The sequence below is a fragment of the Prinia subflava genome, chromosome 2 (genome assembly GCF_021018805.1).
Source record: "Prinia subflava isolate CZ2003 ecotype Zambia chromosome 2, Cam_Psub_1.2, whole genome shotgun sequence".
Classification (NCBI taxonomy): domain Eukaryota; kingdom Metazoa; phylum Chordata; class Aves; order Passeriformes; family Cisticolidae; genus Prinia; species Prinia subflava.
This window is the reverse complement of record NC_086248.1, coordinates 88,071,505-88,095,776: the sequence shown is the minus strand read 5'-3', so window position 1 is coordinate 88,095,776 and position 24,272 is coordinate 88,071,505. Positions and strand designations below refer to the sequence as shown.

At 44.4% G+C, this 24,272-nt stretch overlaps 1 protein-coding gene across 1 annotated transcript; it reads right to left on the bottom strand.

The window, feature by feature from the left end:
• Positions 1 to 646: 646 nt before the first annotated feature.
• On the bottom strand, positions 647 to 22,764 carry MRPS18A (mitochondrial ribosomal protein S18A). Its single transcript, XM_063390927.1, has 6 exons — positions 22,624 to 22,764; positions 22,423 to 22,454; positions 18,946 to 19,050; positions 10,937 to 11,060; positions 10,095 to 10,161; positions 647 to 1,451 (listed from the first exon to the last, which is right to left on the bottom strand). Exons 1-6 carry the CDS (start codon positions 22,721 to 22,723, stop codon positions 1,307 to 1,309), a joined length of 573 nt encoding a protein of 190 aa, XP_063246997.1. The 5' UTR covers positions 22,724 to 22,764; the 3' UTR covers positions 647 to 1,306.
• Positions 22,765 to 24,272: the final 1,508 nt, after the last annotated feature.

The following is a 24,272-nucleotide window of genomic DNA, read 5'->3' as shown; positions in this document are numbered from 1 at the left end:
CAAGACAGTGGTTTAATCCAGTGACTTTCCCATTAGCAAAGATCACTGAGCAGAACTACCTGGGCTAGAAGACAGAGTAACTTCTGTATGTATGAGAATAAAGAAAAATATTTTCCTTTCTGAAGGGCTGTAGCTTTTAAAACTTTCTAAAACGGAGACAGCCAGAGATTTTATCTCAGTATGGTTAATGAAGTCTTGGCTCTGTCTCCCAAAGCAAAAGGTCTTGGCCAGCTCAAGGGGCTAAATCTAGGGCTTTCCTTTCACAAAATAAGGGTAAAAAGAACCATTTAAATCTAATTTGATTTCCTGGATAATACAGGTGTATCCTTACCTTTTGTTCTTGTCAATGCTATGGTATTAGCAGACGATTCTGATAAAAGCAATACAAGTTTAAGTGGCACAGTAATACATAAAAATTCTATATTGATTTGTAGCCCCCAGATAAATACCAAAGAAATGGAGCCAAAACCATTTATCAAACTATGATAAATTTAAAAAGCTTTTCATACCAGCTTTTCATAATTAGCAGTGGTCAGTAGGTGGAAGATCTGTATGTGTACTACACAGGAAATGGTGCCACCTTTTTAGTTACAGGATGGATAATCAGTTCCAAACTATCCCAGGAAGAAACCATATCACTGGCATGGAAGATTTATGAAAAATTTATTTGCCAGGGGCAAAAAAAAACCCAGGCCATGTCATGAAGGATGTCAACACTGTGTATTTTCCAGATTCAGAAGTGAAGCACAAGTCAGGAATTTTTAAGGGGACATGTAAGACACACACCTATTTGCCACTGCCACAGGTGTTCTGCTGCAAATCAAGGGTAGTACAGATGATAATAATAAAAAAATTAAGTTTAGCAGTCATTAAAAACTTCTGTTACTGCTGAGAAAATATAGTGCTGCAGAGAGATTTTTCTTCCATCTGTCTCACAGGTACAAGAGCACAAATGAGGCAAGTCTGAAACACACGTTAATGGGGAAACACCATTCACTGCTGGGAAAAGAAGAAAACATCCTTTCCCAAACCTATTTGTGGAACATAAAGAAACAAAAGCCTTCAAATCTTTTCTGCCTCTGAGGTAGAAGTCTTTGCCCCTTGCTTTCATCAAATCATCCTGCGCACTGAACTTTGCTTTGATGGCTCTTGTATTCTCCTAGAGGAAGAAATCACAGCTGGATACAATGTAGAGTACTAAGGACAATTTTTGAATAAGAAAATTGGAGGTATTGACAAACTTGGAAAAAAAAACCAGCAGAACATGTGGAAAACATGTGCTTACTGACTATGCCAGTTCTGGCCACTAGTGGTTTAAACAGAGAGGCTTTTGTGTATATTTGACATTATCCTTCAGCAAAGGGTGTCCGACTGGAAAGGGCTTTTTGCACCACTTAGGGCCCCTCTTCCAAATGGGCTTTGCAGATCTGACGGGCCAGCGGGTCAGGTACCTGTCAAAACAACACAAACACATTTCAGTTTGAGACTAATCACTAAGAAAATGTTCCAACTGAAGCAGAAGCAAGGCACTATAGCCTTTGCCTCCCTAACATGCCTCTTTATAAAAGGAATAACCATGAGCAGAGCTCCTTCAATTCAGGAGGGACCACTGGAAAGGAGATTTTGTTTTGGAATTTCTAAGCTCATCTCTCTACTGAACCCACTGGCACCTGCTTGACTTCCAGTTTCACAAAACAAATCAGGTGTAGTCTCCAGGCTGCTGGCAAGTTGTCCACCTGCAGCTAAACTGGAGTGCCAAAACCCTTCATTGCAACTAAGTCCAAGACTGAAGGCATTCAGCCTCTAGGGGAAATGTTATTTCAACAGCTGGTCTCAATAAGGTAAACTAATTACAAAGGCCAAATTCTGTGAGAAAGCTTCTAAAAACGAGTAAATTTACTTTGGGGGAATAATTAGTTATTATTTCTGCATGGAATGGGTTTCTGGCCTAGTTTTGTATTTTTATATGTCCAAATTTGCTCTTGTGTTCTCTGTGCAATACCACTGCAGCTTGCTAGTGCAGGAAGTCAGCACCTACAGTGTAAGATGTATTAAAAAGGAATTATCATCACAACTACAGATCTCTGTGAAGAGCAGTGTCTGGCAAATATCCTCTGCTTTTTACCATTTGAAGTTTTAGACTTGGCTTTGCAAACAGGCAGGGGATTTCAAATCCAGAATCAGTTACTGGAAATCTTACCCTGTGGCTGGGTGGCCTGGAGTTTTGTTAGGCTTTAAATCTTTTGCTACCAGTAGAGAGGGGAATAGAGGTCCTTAGAGAAAGAGGAGTCTTTTCAGACAATAAAGATCCAAACTAAAACCTTAGCATAATCTGCACAAACAATGCTCCAACAAATTAGAATTTGGAACAGACTGATAAACTTTGTCCAGCGATGTTTGCATGCCCCTGTTGAGTAATCCCATGGTCTTAATGTAACCTCAATTACTCATCCTCCCCACAAAAAGCTTTCTTACCTTTTATTTGCATCGTGCAAATTTGAGATATTAAGAACTTTGGACAGAGACCATGTAATACATTTGTTTGAAGGCATTTGGCACAATCCTGAGAACTACAAAGCAAGCCTGCTATGCCAGGCAGCTACGGACTGCATAACAGCAGCCCATTTAGCACTTCTCTTCCTCAATACTCCCTAACAGCACAAACTGAAAAATAAATCACATGTGGAGCTTTCCGCCTCTGAAATGAAGCCACTTTCAAAATGCTTTGCTTTAAGGAGTTTACGACAGTTAAAACACCTAGAAGCAACAGCAGGAGAGGTCTGGGTGACGAACACATAGTAAGATCCAGCCACTGGTTCTCCTACACGTGCATTAAACCCGTCCCTTCTGACCTGTAACGCTGTGCTAGTGCATTACTGGAATCCCTTGCATAACAGGGACAGGAAGTAGGAGACACTTTCCTGTCTCTAATTTCACATGCAAGGGGAGTTCAGAGAGACCAAACACAGGTCCCCAGTTTGGAATCTGGCAAAGGACCATGGCAATGCAGGTCCTCTGGGAGAAGCTGTAGGGGTATCGGGCACATGGACTAGGTCCTCCTTTTCATACTCCCCTTGCTGCAAGGGGGGTGTCACAGCACAAATTTTGGTATTGTAAGACTACACTTACAGAAAAGGAGGGAAAAAAATTCCCAAATTGTGTTAATGCATCAATGTGCCAAGTGCAATTCTAGTCACGTGTCCACACGATTACGGGAAAGTGCTCCTGTGATAATAAATGATCTCACTGGGAGAGAAGTGAATGTGTGAATGTGAGATACACATCAATGCTGTATGCAGGTTTAGACAGACAGTGGCTTTTTAAGAAATCCCTCTGTTTCTGTGTGGGGGCTGGAAGTGCACACCCCAATTCTGCATAGGAAGGAGGATTTAGTAATGGCCTGATTTTAAAGCTTTTGTTATTTCTCTTTTGAGCAGGTCTAATCCAGCCCTCTGGTCCAGGCTTTTGGCTTCCTTTGGGGACTGCAGGCTGGGGCTTTTCATTGTTAGCTGAAACAGACATTTGGACGCTTTCCCTTCCTGGAGCACATTTGCTTTTAGGGCTTCTAATACTTGCTTTGTCCCAAATTCAAACTTGTCCTATTTTGTTTGCTGCCTCTTTTTTTTTTTTTTTTTACCTTGATTCAGCAGTGCAAAAGCCTGATGCCTGGGAGCAGTCAGTCTACAAAGTTCCTTCTCCTCTTTGACTAACTCCATTTCCTACTGATTTCACAGATCTGGGTTTTTTTTTTTCTGTGAGTAAAAACAATCCACAAAACCCACACAGGAGAGCTTCAAAGCCCAGGACACAGGACTTTCCTGCAAACTCTGCCATCCATGTAAGATAGGGTACACCCTTTTCTAGCAAAGTCTCCCTACTTTTCATTGTATCCAACAAGGTTTGTCCTGGGGAGTTTCTATAATCACCTACAAACACACACTGGCAAGGTCTGAATTTTCTCAAGTAGCTGAAGGTTGTCAAGACAGACCCTTCAGGTAGATGCCAAATGCAGCTGGTCTGCAGTGTCCTAACCTGTCACCTCAGTGTGCAGAGCTCCCACTCTGGCAATGGGGAACAGAACTGGGAACTGTGACTCACTTGCCCCTTTGAGTATGGTAGTGTCCTGAGCATGAACAAGAATTCCTAGATTTGAAGTGCAGAAGTGAGTAGTTTGGATAAAGTGTGACAGGAACCCTGATGGGATTTCCCTGATGGGAAAAGGCAAGATATAAGCAGGATGGAAACAACTACGATTAGTTCACCTGCAGTCATTTTGATAGCCTAAAATCTCTGTAGCGTGCGGAAGTCTGTTTCCATGGATTCTGTCCAGTGGGCATGCCTTCCCACGTGGAGGCTGCCACTTAGTACCAAGGAGTAGGCACAAAGCTTCCATGGGTAAGGGAAAATGGGAAAACCACAGTCCTGTACACAGCTCAAGCAAAGGCCACGTTGGTACAGTTAAAGTCTGAACTTCTGAACCCTCACTGATTTTTTTCAATATGGCTTTTGTTTGGATTAAGAGCAGAAGGCAGAGGGCTACAGACTGCAGGAAGCACTCGATCAAAGTGCTGGCGAGACTGCCTCCTCCCTGCCACATCCCTTCCCATGACACCTCTTGGCTTTGCTCACCTGCAGCCGCTCTGGCTCTTTGCTTTTGAATACACATGCTACGCACAACACCGTTCCCATGCAGATGAGAGGAACCACATGCTGCTGGGGTGAAATGCTGATAGCAGGGAAACAGATTCTGCTCCCGGGGACAAGAGGTGTCCACAGAGCCTGAGAACTTTGTAATTCATGAGGAATTTGTAGGGAGCCTGCCTCTTGCTTAACACAGAGCAATTCCTCCAGTTCAGGTGATGGAGGAGGGATTGACTTGGATACTATCTGTGCCAAGTTATGCTCTTCCAGTAGGAAGCTGGAAATGGAGTGGCAGCTAAGCACTCAGAAACAAGTACTTCATAATCTTACAGCACCTCTTGCTGACAGACCCCAGAGTCAAGGAACCTGTGATATCCCCTAGTCCTTTTGGATAGGGAACAACTTCACGGTGTTGTGTTTTAACCAATACTTCGGACTTGCCAGAAGAACATGAGTGCTATATTCATATTCAAAGAGCATCTAGATGCTGGCTTGAATTCAGGGACTGATGTGGACAGACTGTTAGTCCACATTTTCCATGCAAAAACCTCCATGCTGAAAAGAAAACTGCTGAGCTATTCAGGTTTCTATTACTGAAAGGAAGAAGTTTGACCTACAGCTGAGCTTGACTGTTTCCCAAATGGTTCTGGTGGCCTGCACACACGACTCTGGAGTATAGGAACAGTCTGTCACCCTACACAATGCTGGTGAAATCACTTAGAACTTCCTCAGCCTCACAGGCTAGTGAAAATATTTTGTTGCTGTAGCACTTAACTGGAACATGCCAGGCTGGAGCATGAACAAATGCAGAAGTAACAGCAGGAAGTATTGAAAGGGAGAATACAGGCTGAGGATGAGGGAACAATCCTTGGCTGCAAGACAAATTTGCTTGTGGAATGATCCCCTGGAAAGAGTGAAAGCCCCACACTGGGCCAAACATGAGGAAAATGAACTGCAGGGAGTAATTCTGCATTGACAGGGTAGATTTCATTTGTTTTCAATGTCCAACTTCTGCAGACAAATGATACGTAAGAGAAGGTGAGGACATGAGAGTCAAGAGTTCATGGATAATATGGGTTACTCCCATGGCCATGTCTTCAAAAGAACCATAGCTAGTAAAGCAGTTAAGTGGTAACATTCACGAGCTATCACTGTCAAAAAAAAAAATTAGGCAGAAAGCAAAAAGGCAAAGAACTGAAGTCCAAGAAATGAGAAATAGCATAGCAAGTCTCACCTGGACAGTGTCCCAACTGCAGGGGATAGAAGAGGGAGATGCGGAATGCTTCCCAGTTGAATTCTGACCACAAGGTGTTCTTATACATCTCTGAACACCCTCAGGACCATAAAGCTTAGCATTTCACTTCCATATTATGTCTTCTTCTGCAGTTCCCAATCTCCTCCTCTGTGTTACATTACATCATGGGTGAATGTTCCATACTATGCTAGACAGCTGTATAACCAAGCACAAGGCAGGATCTGCAGGTCAGACGTTCTCAAAGCATTCCGCACTTCTTGAATTCCAGTAGTGCAAACAGGATAAGGAGATGGAGTGGGTAGAGGAAGGCCAAGTGCCAACTGACCCAGTGCAAAGCAGGGAAGTCCTTATCTCTCTGCAGAGAAATCTAGGGCATGTAGAAGGGAATGTCCAAAGTTCATACAATTGAGATACTACAACCAGTTCAGAAAACAGAGCAGGAATTCTGCTTTGTGGAAAACGTCATTGAATAAGCACCAGAAGAGCACCTTCTTGAGAGGCAGAGGAGTTCTGCGTGATAAATCCCCACTTCACAACACTACATCAATGGCATGTCAGCACCCCTGACCCTTGTTAAAACTAGGCAGTTTGCTGATAGTTCCATATGGTGGCATGATACCTTTTAATCCCAGCTAGGTGCTAGCCAGTGCATGCCAGACTCTTTGGATTTGAAGCAGGCTCACTTTAATCAGAGTGACAGTGACATGGGCTAAACATTCTGGCCAAGACAGCCACAACTGCAGTAAAAAAATAGCTGAGGAACAGCTTTTTTTTTTTTAGTGCTTTCAAAAGTATACATTAATGCAGCTTCTCATTCCTTTATATACTTCCTTAGTACTTTTGCCCAGGAGCTGTAGAGTTCCTCCCATGTAGCTGACCTGTACACTAAGGGACACATCAGTTTTTCATCAGGCTCATTTGTCCCTCTTTCAGCAACAAAGGAAGCTGCTCTCAAAAATACTGACACAGCCTTGGAAGAAGGCTGGCCACAGGGAGCACCAGCCAGAACTTTGCCAGGAAAAAAATGAAAGGGATTGCTCATCCAAGTGAAGTAATCTGCCAGACTTCAGCCAGGCCAGAGATGCTGCTCTGAGTCTGCATGCAGTAATTCAATGCTCAGGTCTGTATCATGGCAGAGGCACTGGGCTCTGACTCTCACTTCGCAATGAAGTGATGAATCTCCTTCAGTCTCAGGTGGTGTGAGTGGAATCAGTTCCTAAGGCTATCTGCAGCTTTCATCCTGTCATTCTAGCAGCTGATGGTGTAGTACGGTTAAGAGCTCTACCATGAGCAAAACACTCTTCAGCTCAGTCTAAGATGGCAGGCAGTTCCCAGGCACTACAAATTCCCACAGAATCTGTGAGGTAACATCTGGAGTAGACAGTGACTTCTCACAAGCCCTTCCTTTACAAAAGTGAAAACTTTCTCCATTCAGAGTAAAGAGACAGACAACAGATTGCTTACATTACCTGTGTTCCTGTCTTGGAAAACCTTTAACAGGGGGCCCAAGCACACTATGAGGCATCTCAGTTTCTCCCTGCTGTCATTCCCAGAGCTCTAGCAGCAGTGCAGAAAGGCACTGCTACCTCTCATCTAAGTAGAGGGGTAAAGATGGCTAGAACTGCCAATGCAGTGATCTCGAAAAGAGATGAAGCTCAAAGATTTGGAAAATACATCACTTAACTGTGTAATGCACTGCCTGCTATAATAGGATCTTTTTAGATCCTGTGGATCTCTTCTTCAACTGACACTTAAAAATCCAGTAGACATAAACACAATGAAGGAATAAGTCAGGTGAATAGCCCTGATACTACACGTTTAGAGGATGACCCATACATGTTCTGATGGCACTGAACAAGGCAGCTTGTTCCACTCCAAAGTTCCAATCCACTTCTGCCCCCTTTCTCCCCTGTCAGCTCACTTGCATTTGGCAGCACCACAGGTTGAGTGCTTCCCAAGTTACTGCAGGCTTACAGGAAGCTTTGGAAACAAGTACAGAAGCAAAGACAAGGTAAGTTTGGACAAGTCATTTATGTGGGAAACTTCTGATAAGAGCTCTGGCTTCATTCCCAAAATAAGTACCAGCTAAATGACTTCAGTCACTCAGCATGTGGGTACACTTCACGCTAGAGGAAGGAAGCAATTTGTAACTCCTGCCTTATGCCACGCCAGCTACTGTTCCAGAGAGCAACGAGGGAAGTACAGGTGCGGGTTCACACAGTCAAAACTCATGCAGAATAGCCAAGATTTTGCAAGGCTTTTTTGCAAGGCTTTGCACAGAGCTTTCCCCTTCCAGCAGGCTGAGAAGACAGTATCATGAGGGACCAGGAGAACACTCCTGAAGTACTCTGCAATTGGAACTCATTTGCGTAGTGTCAGCCCCCTACCAAAACTTTCAATCCCATTTCTTGATCCTCTTCTCTGTTCTCCACCCAAAGTCTGCCTACTTCAATGCTACTCCATATCTTCAGCAAACAGCTCTGCTCTCTTTTACTAAATTGCTTCCACCCGGCCTGCTACATTCCCTCTTTGGAAGAGAAAAACAAGGGTAGTGTAGGGAGGGGCTAGCAATGCAGTAATATCCAATTTAATTAATTTAGAGTTGTAGCACACCTACTTGCATGTAGAATGTATCCAGACCCATTCATTCTTTATTCTTACTAAAGGTCTATAAAACAATTTGTAACGGTCAGATCTGGAGTCCCGGTGTGATTCCAGCAAGATACTGCATTTACCATTTCCAGTCTCAACCTGCTACTCAGGGTTGCAATGTGAATGCTAATGAGATAATTGCTCCACCCCACAGCTGCCAGATAAGACACAGATACTAAAGAATCCCCAAGACTTGTCAGACACAGGGAAGAAGTTATTACAGTTGAAGTATCTGATGGCTACAGAGCTGCATTAAACATAGAGTCCTCTAATTTGACCCTCACTGATATCCATTATGCAGCCTGCCAACAGTTCCAAGAGCCTCTCTCAAATCTCCAGTGCAGAGTCAGACCTGAAATGCAGGAGTCTCCAGCCATCCTCAGCCTTGCAGTCTAAGCTCTCCCAGCGACAGCCCCATGGCCTCTGGTAACCCCACGGTTTGCTAATGCGAGGTTCGTTCACTGCTCTGACATCCCCATGGAAACAGAGTGTGAGGTTATAAACAGGGGATTAGCACCTCCAAGTGCCCAGCACAGAGCAGGCAGCGGCTGCAGGCTTTCCCTGCAGGCTTTGCCTTCGCCCACCAAAGGCCAGGGGCCATTCAGGCTGGGGAGGGAGAAGTGGCTCAGTCGCATGGGAAGGGCAGGCAGAGGGCAAATCGCTAACTGGAGGAAACTGGGCTGGGGCAGAAGGTAACAGGGGCAGAGGGCAAATCGCTAACTGGAGGAAACTGGGCTGGGGCAGAAGCTCGCCTGTGACGAGCCCCTGCTGGCTGCTCACCCACCCCCCCTTCACTACTGCTGTCACTGCCTGGGCACCCTCCTGCTCTGGTGGGCTAAAAAGTCTAAGAGAGAAGGGACTGCTCAGCCTGGAGAAAAGAAGGTCCAGGGACATCTTACTAATGTTTGTAAGTACCTGAAGGAGGGGTGTAAAGAAGAGAGGGGCGGGCTCTCCCCAGTCACTGGTGCTCAGTGACAGGACGAGAGTCAATGGGCAGAAATTAAAAAAGAAATTCTGTCTGAATGTAAGAGAACACTTGTCTTGTATGAGGCTGGTTCGCTGGAACAAGCTGCCCTCAGAAGAATTTGGGGAAGGTCTATCCTTGGATATACTCAGAACCTGGCTGGACATAGCTCTGAGTAAGCTGCTCTAGGTGACTCTGCTTAAGGAGGAGCTTGGACTAGGCAATCTTCAGAGGCCTCTTCCAACCTCAGCTACTCTGCGATGCTGTGACTCCATCTGTGGCACCCTCCTGTGACTGCCTTACTCATTGTCAGTGATGAGGAGGTGAGCACGGCTGAGGAAGGGCAGGCAGACTCTAACATGTGTGGCAGTTTTAATCTTGTGTGAATAAAAGGTTTATATAAGATATGACTTGTCCTTAAAAGACTGCCAAGAGAATATCGTGACAGATCTTCTCCAAAATGCTGAGTACTCTTTATGAACGCTGCTGCCTGAGGCATTTCTCACCCAGTTGTAAGGAACTGCTTTTCCCTTTCCAATTTAATCCTGAAAAAGAGAAATGTGGAAAGACAAGACTATTCACCTGTTCAGCTTGGGTTTCTTGGGAACATGGCCTTCAGGAAGTGGAGGCCTGTGGTTTGGCAACAAACCTGAAACAGAAAAAGATGTGAGAATATTTTGCAGTGTCTCTTTGCTTCTATTGCATTCAGAAGTCACATTACACCTCATAAGCCAGGCAACCCAGGTCACTACTGGGACAGCACAACAAAAGCTCAAGTACAGTAGAAAGGGTATTTTATCTTCAGTCACTGCTGAACCTGTATGCCAGCTAGAGAAGCTGGGAAGTTGTGCTGGGTACAGGGAGGAAATACACGCCAAAAACACTCACTTGGGTTCATAGCAGAGGCTTTTACAGAGGACACAGGGCACTGGTGTATAATCAGATTCCATCTCCGGGATGGAAAATCTGACTATTAAAATTCTCAGTCCATTTAACTTGGATACAACTCAGGTACCAGGCATAAAGATCAGCACAATACTCTGGACTGCGTCAACCGGCGTCCCACTCGCAGGGAAAAGTAAAAAAGTCATCACATGGCAGATGGCAGAGTTGCATGTTACTAATGGGGTAGGTCAGGCTTAGGTAAATCAAGTAATTTCAGAAGCAGGTGTTTAATCATTAGTTACTGGAGACTGAGCCACTTCCCAGATCTTTCTGCAACGCTCGTCTCATCTACAGGAAACAGAGAAAGCAGAACAAGTAGTCTCTGTTCCATCACCCTGTCCCTGCACTTGGACTAATGAGTTTGCTGGGTGACTGGACAATGACATCTTAGTGAGCTATACCAACTGGGCAGGAGACCCCTCCTAAGCAGTTCAGCAGGTACCCTACAGTCAGGGCTTATCTCTGGCAGAGCTGTGTACCTGCACGGTGAGCCATCTGCACACAGACAGCAACCTTCTTGTGCTCCTCCAAGCAGAGGCCTGTGACCCTTCGTGGCAGCATCCCTCCATCTGAACGGATAAACTGACTCAGCAGCAAGACATCCTGAAGGAGAGAGAAGGGCAAAACCATCAGTGCCCCAGCCACCTTCACTGCTGTGACTTCAGGTGTTGGGCTGAGCCTTGCGTTGTGTACAGAACTCAAAACAATGTAAAACAAAACAATGACTCCTCCCTACGCATTTTGTCTGCAGCTTGACAACAAGTGGCTTTTGCTCGCTGTCACTGCCTGCCAGTTTAGCTTAGTAAGTTCACTCAGATGGTTTGAGTCTTCCTCTGACTTCACTAGTGTAAACACATGATGTCAGCTGCAATCCCTGCTCCTTCACTGTTTCACTACTTGCTCCAAGATTCTTGCTAAGATAATGTGTCCTAGGTACTCAGGCAGAGTTACACAAGACCTACAGATGGATATTGTTTACACAACTTGAAATGCCATCACAGCTGCTGTCCTAAAGTTCACAGATATGTTAAATCACCTCTGACCCCCTCCTTGTTCCCTCAGAGCAGGACTGTTCTCTGCTATCTACTCCTCAAACTTTTATCTAATTTCCCATGGTGGAGCTTCCCTCAGGTCTCTCTGGAGGGGTGGAGGGCAGGGAAATGGTCCAAGATCTTGCATGAGTAAGCTTTATGTAAGGAAAGAATATGTGCTGATGAGTAAGGACTAATAGGATAAATTGCTGCATTCAGTCCTTCAACTGTGTGTGCATTAGGTGGGGTTGTGACAGTCATGGTGGATGAAAGGAGCACTTGAAGCATGCTGAGGGCTTGTCTGTGATTCAAGAATCATTTAGACTACGCTGCTGTTGACCTTTACAATTAAAAACTCTAGAAATGTAAAGCAGCCCTTTTAATAAAAACAAAATTAAAGGGATCTCTAGGATCAGATAGTATCACAGGGCTGGAATGACAAACTTTTAAACACAGCAGCAACAGCTGTTGCACAAGTGTCCCATTAACCGTACACAGTACAAGAGCCCAGGATTGAGATCCATGCTCTCCATTTCCACACACAACACCAGTGCAAAGATACCCCTCAGGCCAATAGAAGCAGGCATCCTTGACATCCTGACTTCAGCACAAGCTGGCCTAAAGGGCCTCCAGAGACTTCACACTTGTTTTTTCCCCTTCTCTTGACAGACTTGTTGCTGGTTGAGAGTTTACTTCTCCACGGCTCTTGTATGTTCCTGCTTGAGGCAGCAGGACCATGCAGAGGCTGCCTGGAGGCTGAGGGAACCTGCCAGTGAGCATCCAGACAAAGCGAGTTCAAACGAGGCATGGCAGAACTTTGCACCCCCCGGCCAGGGCAACAGGCGGGAACAAAGAGTACTTTTTGCTTTTCATGTTGGGTGACCCTGAGTGCCTGTTCACAGATTCACAGACCTGCTCCTGCCCCCACCCTTGCTCCTTTAGAAAGAGCTCCCTGGAGCATTCCTACCTTCATTCAATGGCCTTGCAAAATCAATGATCATGAGTGAATATAAAGTGAGTATTCAAAAATCCAGGAATTTTAGCTAGGAATTATTCACCCACCCCCACTGCACAAGACCAGCTCAGCTGTCAAGGAGGCTGCTGAATTTAGGATGCCCTTCTGGTAATGATGGATTCTGACACTGTCATGAATGGTTTGGGTTGGAAGGGACCTTAAAGATCATTGAGTTCATCCCCTCCCTTGCCCTGCTGGCCACTCTCTGTTCAATGCAGCTCAGGCTAGAATTGGGTTTCTGGCCTGTGAGTGCACATTGCTGGGTCATGTCCAGCCTCTCATGCACCAGCACCCCAAAGTCCTTCTCCCCAGAGTTGCTCTCCATCTGTTCATCCCTAGCCTGTCTTGATAGCAGGGGCTGCGCTGACTCAGGTGCAGCACTTCACACATGTTCTTGTTAAACTGCGTGGAATTCCCACAGGCCCACTTCTTGAACTTGTCCAGGTTCCTCTGGATGGCATCCTGTCCCTCAGATGTGTCATCTGCAAACGTGACAAAGGTGCACTCAATCCCTTTGCCTGTGTCATTAATGAACATATGATACAGAACTGGTCCCCAGTAAGGACCCCTGACGTACACCACTTGCCACTGATGTCTACCAGACTCTGACCACTACTCTCTGGATGTGACTGTCCAACCAACTCCTTATGCATCTAACAGTCCAGCCATTGAGTCTATCTCCCTCCAGTTTAGAAAGAAAGATATTGTGGGGACCATGTCAAAGGCTTTACAGAAGTCCAGATAAATGACATCTGAAGCCCTTCCCATGTCCACTGATGGAGTCACTCCATCACCAAAGGGCACTGGGTTTGTCAGGCAGGACTTGCCCTTGGTGAAGCCTTGTTGGCCGTATCAAATCTTCTCCCTGTCATCCACGTGCCTTAGCACAGCTTTGAGGGGGGTGCTCCATGATCTTCCTAGGCAAATAGGTGAGGCTGATAGATCAGTAGTTCTCAGGTTGCTCCTTTTTACCCTTTTTAAAAATGGAGTCCAGTCACCTGGGACACAGTGTTGGTTACAAGCGCTATAGACAAAATGCTGAGGGTTTTTATTTGTTTGGGGGATTTGTGGTTTGTTTTTGTCCTTCCCCCCCACCCCCACCCCCAATCAGTACCATCCTCACTAATATCATGACATGCAGGTTCCTTCTTCCCATAACTGACTTTCTGCATCCACTTGTCTACAATGAACATGTTCAGACTGATTTTCAGATCCTGCTCCTTTGAAAACATGGCATATGCCCACTGACATTTAGACACTGACTTGAATGTCTCCCTGATACAAAAGGACTTATCAGGCACCCTACAGAACCATGCTGTATCCAAAGAACGAGAAAAGCCCAGCTGAGCAACTAGCAGCATGTTCCTGGGAGGCCATTGATGGTTAAAAGGGAAGCAGAGTGTCCCTCAGCCCAGCTAAAACATGGCCCTGCCAAGGAGAACAGTAACCAGGGGACCAGATGGTGCCAGCTGCATTGGCAGAAACTGGATAGAGGCAAGCCAAACGTCCAAGGGCACTGACTTTTGACCACTCCTGAAATAGACTGGATTGGTTTCAAGAAACTAGAGCAAGACTCCATCCCCCTTTTTCCTCCTCTTTAGTTGTCTGGATCTTCAAATCACTAACAGCTCAATTTGCCGTTTAGCACATAACACTTCCCTAAGTGAAAAAGGGTTGTTCAGCTCCAAGTGCCTAGAAAGAGAAAAATTTGCAAGACTTTGCTAGTAGCCTGCTGCATTACTCTGTGGAGAAGAGGAAGAAGAGAGCTGATGGCAAATTTGAGGCAGTTTCAGTCTTTGCAGCCATGAAAGTCTAAGTAGGCCACACACTCTTGTGAAGGGTGTGTGTGTGGTCCAAGTGAATTCTCATATTACCACCACACCTCATGGAGTCACAGGCTTGTTATCAAGTGTTTCCATGCAAAGGGGGGTGGTGGGAAACAAATGGAGATAATATTTTTTTTCTCCCTGTGGGAATAAAAAATCAAGAAAATCTGTTCTCTGTTATCATCTCTGACCAACAGTGTCACCAACTGACCAACACCCTGGTGTGGCAGTCATTTCTTGACTGAAATCATCAGTCATGTCCCAGCTGCTAGGGCTCCAAATTACAGTCACGCTGCTTGGCTTAAAATGCTGCACACTTGACCAAAGGTTTGTCCATTTCTGAAGATTCCTCACAGTTAACAGGCCAGGTGCCTCTCCCAGAGTATTCACACAGATGGATCTTACCACTGGGAGAAAGCAGACAGGTACAGCCAACTTTGTGGGGCAGCTGTGGAGGGAAGTGAACAAGTACGTGGAGCGGTCAAATTAAAAAATATGTCTGGCAAGTTCTCATGGTGCCGTCATGTTCCATGAAATTCACATTTTGTGCTAGTGGACAGCCAAGCCTGTAACCACGGATTTGCTTTAATCACTGGACAGCTCCCACGAGGCTGGACCCAGATTCCCACCCCTGTAATCTGCAGCATTTGATGAAAACAACTTGGACTGAATTAATCTAGGGCTAATAGGCAAAGCTTGCAGTTCGGTTTCCCCTAACTGTTGCCAAAGCAAGATGACATATTTACTGCCTACTCAAACTAATGATGTTTGAAGTGGATAAGGGGGGAAATGAAAAACAAGTTTAGCCTCCACTTCTAAAAGGGCTGGACAAACTTGCTGGATGGAGCACTGTATACTGCACATTCTTGTGAATAGATGGTAACCAAAATGCAGAGGCACCTGCATTTTAATGTCTGCAGACACTTTGAAAAGCAAGATCCTTGACTGACACAGGATTCATTAAAACTTTGATTTACTGCTAGAACAGTTCTATCTGTGCAGCCAAATTACTACTAGGCTGTATCAGACAAGTCTGCCTGTCATTATTTCCAGTTATACAAGAGTTCAGTTTTTCCTTTCTCTCTTACTCCTGGGAGCTGTACACCATTCCCCACACATTTTGTATCAGAACTCTGGGTTTCAATCCTGTTGCATCCATACAGTGACCAAAATAATTTACCTCTGATGGATATGAAAAAACATCAACCGCAATCTCAGTTTCACTGGACAGACAGACACACGCAGACCACAAACTGTGGGAATTTATACCTTAAGCTCTGTTATCCTGAGCCACAGCAGAGGATCAGGATTGAACTGGCAAAGACAACTGCAGCCCTCTGCACCACAGCTGAGGCAGGTTGGAATCATGACCTGCTAGGGCTCACAATGCCTGTTCAGTTGATTAATGACTTTGGAGACACTGGTCCCCCAGTTCTCTGACAGCCAGAGTAACTCATTATGCCACTACTTTAGACTGTGCTAGTTACACATGACAAAAGGAAAGTCCTGTGAGGTCATATTACTCAACTCCCTCAGGGGCTAATTCAACACTTCCCTTTTCATAGTGCCTCATTCAGTCCAATTACAAGCATCCCAAGCAAAAAAGCTCACACTTTCCCTTCTGTGCAACCGACTGATTTCAGCTTACCAATCTCAAAGGAACCACCATCTATTCCAATCTCTCACCAAGATCAGCTTATGAACTAGGCTATATCTTTAACACAAATAACTGCTCTCAATTTACAGACATTTAGGACAATTAACCATCAGTGAGAAAATTGTCCCACTGTTAAATTGCTCACAGAGTTAAATGCCTGTGCTTTGGTACTTAGGCATCTCAAGATTCTGCTGCTCATCATGGCTACAACAAAGAATAAAATAGCAGGGAGTGCTTTAGTGTACAAAAGGGAGATTTTTATTCACCTTAACATTTAAAATCCTGAAAATCTGTGACTGGTACAAAGCATTCAAAAACCTAAGGGTCTTACACAACCACAGAAGTGGTATACTCCAGAACTCAAACTTGTCCTAGTTCTCATCGGCCCCACAGAGGAAAGCTTCTAAATATGAGGTAAGAAACTTCTACAATTCCAAAATACCAGTTCACACTGCTCTCTTTACCTTTTTGTCCAGAAGGAGTATTGGAGATATCCACACTAGATGCATTCAAAATCTATGTGACAGCTGAGATGGACATGTTCCTAGATTGTCTCTCAGCACCACAATTTCTTAGAAACGATCTTGGCAATGATCCTCAAGACTGGCTATAGAATGTCTCTTCACATTTAGTTTTCTCTTGCGTCCTTAGTGAACAGTAGAAATCAGGATCTAAGAATCAAAGTGAAGCGTGGAAGCAAACTTGTAGCTTAGTTCACTCTACAAACACATTTAAAACTCATGTTTCACACTGTCTGTTGTGACCAATCTCTAATCCTGGAACTCAGACTCTAAAGAATCACATTGTCTAAAACTTCTTTGGTCCCTGATGGATTATCTCTCCAGATATTCAGTGGAGTCTTCTACAACACACAGCAGTAGGAACTGAGTCTATGTAAGTCTATATATAACTTTCCAAGATGTAATCCACTGCCATAACTTATTTCATCCCTGAACATCAGTTTATAGTTTCTCAAGGGCTGTTAATGTGTGAGTCATGGAATGCTTTCTGTAAATCTCTAGAATTACCCAGTTTAATGATGCTGTTTACTTCTTGCATTTATAAGTCACATAAAATGATATGAACCTTAAAGAAGCATTTTCCAGAGCAAATGACTAGTTGGTTTTGATCACAACACAATTCGGCAACCATGAAAAAGAATTGCAAGGAATCTCTGCATTCGAACACGTGTGACACAAAACAGACATGATCCAGTCTTGTAGCACTTTAGAAACCTTAATGGTATTTGTCATTTCACCAAATTTATTATAATCTGCAAATTCATTCTATTTCCAAGTTTCACATGCTGTTGAGAAAGCAGGCCAGAAAACACTAAATACTCCCCTGCCCCCAACTTATTTCACTGTTTAATATAGCACCCAGCCTGAGTAAGCATCACTGACAACACTTGATTCCAAATGCCTCCATTTCTGCAACACATGCTTTGAAAGACACTAAATATATTTCATTTACACCTCACATCTGTTGTTTCACCTCTCTGGAGTAACTGCAAGTATTTTGTCTGGTACTATTGGTACTATTGCTGTACTCATATTCTTCATAATTCATGAGTCTTAATTAGTCCTATCCAAAAGGCTATTTGCTTTCACTCCTAGCTATCACCTTTTATTTGAAATTTGCAACATTTTATTTGCCAGTAAGTAGTCCTCAGCATCATTCTCCTTCCTCTCTTATCTACTTAGTGTTTCACTTGCTGTTTTCAAACCATTTGGTGATTCCCTAGGATTTTTTTTTCATCCTTTAAAAAAAATCCTGTGAGTGAAGTACTATATTTGTTAGCTAATTCTTTCAAGACCTTGAGGCAACACACCATCCAGGCCTGTTGGTCTGTACCTAATTCAATGCTTAAGTTATTTCTGTATTTGTTTTTTCCTGTTGTTTTACATTTGCAGATTGCCATCAATATACAGATACTAAAAGATAATTTTTCCTTTGCATGTGTGCACTACGACTACACAAGCAGCTCAGTCATTTTGCAACCAGTGTGGCTTTCAGTCCCCTTCTCCTCTCATTAATAGCCTTTCTCACAAACATTTCTTTTTCCCCAATGTATTTGTATCCCCTTCTCTAATCCTATTGACATTAGCTTATTCTGAGTTTTCTGTTGCCTTATCTTAGTAACAGCATGTTCCTGTCTGGTTTTCTTCTTTTCTAATTCCAGTGCTGCGTTTTGAGCATGCAACGGGGGAACTTAGTCCTTTTGTAAACTCTGTGTTTGAATGACCTCTTGTAAAGTTACATTCTGCATCTGCTACATCATGCTTCTTATTCTGAAGTGTTCGTGACTGTTGTGCTTTTGATTTATAAAGCACAGAGGATTTCCTTCCCATATTCTAGGTTTAGTGTTAGCTATCCCCTGATTAGTTAATAAATATCTCATTAGCATTTCCTGCAAAATGCTTGAACAAAACCTGTTTTATCTCTTGGAAAGTAAGTAAAGATGTATCCTTTCCTTCATACTCTTATAAAGAGTTTTACAAGCTGTATGAAACAGTTATTAACTTAGTGGACAGTGACAAATGAGAAATCGTAGTGCTTGAAGTCATATAGTTCACCCAGTCAAGTCTTCTGGCCTCTCTGGAGCTAGGCCTGTATCCACTGACCAAATGCCACATTCCTGTTTGATTCTCTGGGAAGCGCAATGCTGAAAGGCAGCTGGGCACAGAAGGGCTGTATGGCTTCTTCTGATCAGATGGCCACGTGAGTAATCAAAATCTCCTGTTTGATAAGGGTTCCCCTTTTTTCCAGGAACACCATCAGCCAAGGCAAACAATTACTGAGTACGAGACTCTTGCTGCACCCAAGAGAAGCAGAGCTGGAGTTAAATATTTTTCCTACACCCAGGAAAAGACGGGAAGGGCAGGTTGTGGGGTACGTAGATCTGAGAGCAATACTTGTCTAGCAGTGAGGATTGGAGGAACTCCTTCATTAAACTTACCACATAATCATACTTATGCTTCAGGTTCCAGCGACAGATGGGACACTGGCCAGAAGGGTTTGGAGGAGGTGGTGCTTCAGCTTCCTCTATAATTCTCCCTTCAATCTAGGAAACAATTCAAAGCATCAGGCACAGCTTACAGCTCTACCTGCACCATGAGTCAAGGAATACTTTTCATCAAGTCCCCAGTACACTGACCAGTTGTGTGTGGATGTAAGGGGAACAGTATCTGCATCATTCAACTCACTTTTCTATAGATACAACAAGCCCTTTGGTATGCTTATGCCACAGACCATAGGGAGAGGGACAAATTTAAAGGTCATAGAAAACTCTTTGGCAAATTCTTGTATGTTTTTCTAAATGTAAACTAGTTGATAGTCAGTATGAAGTTCACATATTCACCTGAATTCCATTTACTGCAGTACTCTTCTGAACCACCATGCCTTGAAAGTGTAGAGGCCCTTTAGCCAAAAGCTTTAAAATATCTTTTTTTTCCAGGAATATGAGAATGTCACAGAATAGCAGTTGCATGTTATAGTTGAAAACATGCAGGGGCTTGCTGGATTATAAATCACCAGCAAGGAAAACTCTGAGAAAAATTTCAATTTAAGAAGGGATAGTTAGGAAATGTCTGTGGGGCTTGCAGATTTATTTTATAATACTGGTATTTTATCCAGTTTAATTCTCTGAACAATTCTTTTACGAGATTATAAAATTTTCTTTTCTACATCACTATAAAGTGGTGGCATCTAATACTCAAATTTTCTGACAAGTAATATGCAAAGAGATGTATGAGGTCTGTAAAGAAAGAACTCGACTAACTGTAGATGTGTTAGAAATACAAAGTCTATGTACATGTGCATTTGTCTTTTTTTTTCTTTTTTGAGGACTTACTAATGGAAGTACGAGCTATCTCAAATTGCACCTTAATAACAGAAGAGACAATAAAACTAAGCTATTTTTTTCTCCAAGATATTTTGGAGTTTTCTCTGGTCAAATTAAGATTAAAAGCAGATTCTGAACTGTCAGCAGTTGGCTGACACCAACTGTCAGCCTCAAAGAGTGCAAGCACCTGAGTTTGAAAAGAAAACCTGGGTGGAATGCAAGGTTACTTTAAAGAAACCATCAGGTTCTGTGCCTGAAAACCTGGGAAGAGAAAAGCATGGCCTTTTCTGTAAGTGTGCATGGAAAGCTGGCATCCAGCTGAACTCACAGAACTATTTTACATGCCAGATCTCTGCCTTTCTGATAAAATGGAAACAAGTAAGGTACTTGTAGTTTAAGCATCTCAGTACCTCAGACAGAATTGTCAATTCTTAAGAAAGATTCCTCCTCCCACAAGTACAACAGCCAGTTTTACAAAAACTGGTGTATCTAGTTTTGATTCTTGCCAGTCTGGCTTCAGCCTGTACTATGACTGTAATTCCATCTTGGAAATAAACAAAGATTCAGAATGCTATGTCAGGATCAATTTTTTTTTTTTTGAGATGAATTTCAGTGTACAAGTTTTGGTAATTATTTTCCAGCTGCTGAGGATTTTGATACTGTTAATCCACTCAGTTGCTATTTCTCTGTTAAACAACTAAGAGGGAGTGTAGGGGCTCTACTTTCTCAGTATGCTGACAAAATCTGTATTTCTCTGGGATCTATTAATTGGTTCACATCAAACACTTCCTTCAATACTGATTTAAAACAAAGACACAGAAAGCTGAGCAGGGAAAGATGGATTCAGGGAAGACGGATGTAGAATTGGCAGGATAAATGGATACACTGAGAAACATATCAGCCCTTTGGTTTGTCAATTTACACCATTTCTGATTTACAAATTTACAACATTTTCCTCATGTAGGGGCACTGATGGATTCCAGATTGATGCTAGAATATTACACACCAAATATATCCAGATCTCCAGAAAGGGTTATTTTCATAAAGGGCTGGGCTAATGTAATGCTTACATTTTCTGCTTCAAGCCTCAGTTAATGTTTTGGACTTTTGAGATTATAATTTACATCCCCTTTGACACTGACTGAGTGTAAAATAGAGCAATCCACTGAGTGTGTTTTGTTGGTGTGCAGACTCCCCTCTTGTTTCAGTTAAAACAACTTCAGATCACACTTGCAAGCTCTTCAGGTTTCTGGGCAAAGACTAATAGTTTGGCCCTTGAAGGCAAGAAATAGATACTTTCCATCATACCTACTGTCACACCTTAATTTTTGTTGACTGTCTTATGACATCTTGCTAACTGCCATATATTTTAGATATGTAACATCAAATAGAGTAAGTTATCTGCTCCATGCAGGTTTCAGACACGACAACGTCCGCTAACACAAATACAACAAAACTTTCAACAAAATATATTTCTGACAAAAATACTTAAGATTTTCAAAGGCATGAATAAGCAGGTTTTTTCTGTATCATTAGCAAGCAAAATAGTCCATTCTCTTCTTAGTATTTATGTATATATAGATTAACATTTAAATGCACTCTTTTCTAGCTATTCCCAAATTTCTCCTTCACTCTCTTCATCTTACGTATACATATTTCAAAATATCTGTGTTATCTCTCACCAACCACACCTTATAGTGCTACTGCCACATGCAATGTGAGCAGAATAAAGCAATCTCCCCTCCCCTTCAGTAATATCAGTGCTTCTAAAAAATGACAACTCTCTTGATAAAAGTATAAAAGCTTGGTGCTAACTAGGCAAAAAATTGAATTTTACTGCTTTAGTCTTCTCCTTTGTATCTTAAACTGTAGCTAAGAAGATGCTCTTCTTTATGAGTTACTTCAGAACTTCTATTCCAGAAGCAATTTTCCTTTAGTATTTAGGGTCTTTCTTTGAAAACACCCCTTTCAACTATTTTTTTTTTTTTTTACCACGTGTGTTGTAAGACAGAAGCTTTGTATCACCTGAAGCCAGAATGGCACACACTGCGGTTAACAACACAGCACAGATGAAAGGCATGAGATGTGTGTGGCGAGTGGGCGGTACAGACAAGTCCTGCAATGCCACCTGGAGCTGCCACGGCAGGACGAAGTGACAGAGCCACTGGCAATCCTCCCCTGTGCCTGTCCACACTCATGATGATGCCAAATGACAGCAGTTTAGGAAACGAAGCCGTCTGAAGAATGGCCTCTAGTGCCTGAGATGCTGAATGCCTCTCCTCAGGGATTCTGACTCTACTCGGGCAGCGGTGAGGGCTCCGGTGCTCCTGGGTGGCTCTGTGGAGGTACCTGTCACCAGCACCACGGTGACGGCCCTGTCCTTCAGCAGCCAAACCCTCCACTGCTCACCTGCACTCCCCACAAACTCCTGCCTTGGCTCTGCCTTCACACCCTGAGACATCTTTCAAGGAGAAAAGCGTCCGCTCTTTTTTCTTTACTTATTGTGGGGTAGGGCACGGGCACACACATGGCTGGAGGAGGGAGAAACCACGGCAAAGGCAGCTACCAAGGAAAAGGGGAGCAGGGACTTACTGTGGTCGTGTTGCCTTCAGTGACCTCCACGACTGCAAAAGAAAAAAGAGACGGGAAGGCAGAATGAGACCCAGACAGCCTGAGAGAAGCCGCATTTTGGGGGATGGGAGGAGAGGGCGAATTACAGTGAACGCAACCATCTCTCCGAGACAGCGGCGAGCAACGGGGCGCGGGGCCGTGCAGAGCGCTCTCCGGACTCACCCTGGCGGAGGGCGCGGGCGGGCGGCGCGGCCCAGCGGCCCCCCAGCAGCCCGGAGAAGATCCGCCGCAGGCCCCCGCGGAGCAGGCTGGGCGCCGCCATCTTGCCGGGGCGGTGCTGCCGTCACGCCGCTTCCGCCAGCGGGGGCGGTGCTGCCGCCATTTCGGGGCGCGTCCGCCCCGCCCTGGCGCTGCCGGGGCACAACGGGGGCGCGGCGGCGGCCTCTCTTCCCCTGCCTGGGATCTTCTCCGAGGGCTGATCCTCCGCATTGTTTTCCTTTGTTTCTTTTAAGTTTAGTGTAGTTGGTACTGGACTTGGGTTTTCTTGGGTTGTTTTGTTTTGTTTGTTTTTTGGTTTGTTTTGGGGGCTTGGGTGTTTTGTGAGTCGGATCAGCGTGCGATCGCAGCATCACAGATCCAGCTCGGTTGGAAAAGACCTCTGAGGTCATCGAGTCCAGCCATACCCGAACACCACCACGGGACCTACACCGTGGCACTGAGTGCCACATCCAGCCTTCCCTTGAACACCTCCAGGGACGGTGACTCCACCACCTCCCCGGGTGGCACGTCCCAATGTCGAATCACCCTTTCTGTAGAGGAATTCCTGCAGCTGTCCAGCCTGACCCTCCCCTGGTGCAGCCTGAGGCTGTGTCCTCTTGTCCTGGCACTGGCTGCCGGGGAGAAGGGGCCGATCCCCGCCTGGCTCCAGCCTGCTTTGGGGAGCTGTACAGAGCCTCTTGTCCAGCATAAACACCCTCAGGCATTCCTTATAGGACTTGAGCTCCAGACCCTTCCCCAGCTCCATTGCCCTTCTCTGGACACAGTCCAGCCCCTCAGTGTCCTTCATGCAATGAGGGGACCAGAACTGGGCACTGCACTCGAGCTCTGGCCTCACCAGTGCCAAGTACAGGGGAAGAATCCCTGCCCTGCTCCTGCTGGCCACACCATTGCTGATCCAGGCCAGGATGCCATCAGCCTCCTTGGCCCCCTGGGCACACGCTGGCTCATGTTTAGGAGGATGGAGGTACATCTAGAGGTAGCGATACCTTTGTGTTGTGGAAGCCTGAGCTACACTCCTGCCACAGCTTCTGAATCTCCTAGGTCTCCCCTGTGGGAAGGCTGAGAGGTAGTTTCACTTCAACTATATGGCTCCTCTGTTTGGATGGGCTCTGGAGTGCCTCCTGCATCAAGGAGGTTTTAAGCCAGTTGTGGGCTTTTGTTTCAAATCACTGTTGTTACATCTATATGTTCCAGGGATCCTGAGGTTCCTGCCTGTTCCTGCAGTGCTTTGTGCGTTTCATCAGGTGACAATGTGAGCAATGTGTTGCCAGGCTGTAACTCTTGTAAACAGTCTAGTTTAAACACTTTCCATTTTTGTTTTAATATTGCTTGCCTTTGGCAGTTTGAAGGCTGCCGAGGGATCGCTTTTCCCATCATCTTTCTTAGCATACATCATTGCTTGACTTGTTACATCTGCCTTTGGTGACAGGTAGCCTAGAGGTGCTTGCTCAGACCCACATAGTCCACTGGGATTTCAGATACCAACAAACTATTTGTCTTAGATGGAATGCTACATCATCATGAAGAGCGTACTTGAGTTGAACTGTACTTGAGAGCAAAGGTCATTCATGGAGTTTCTCCAAGTGCTTGTT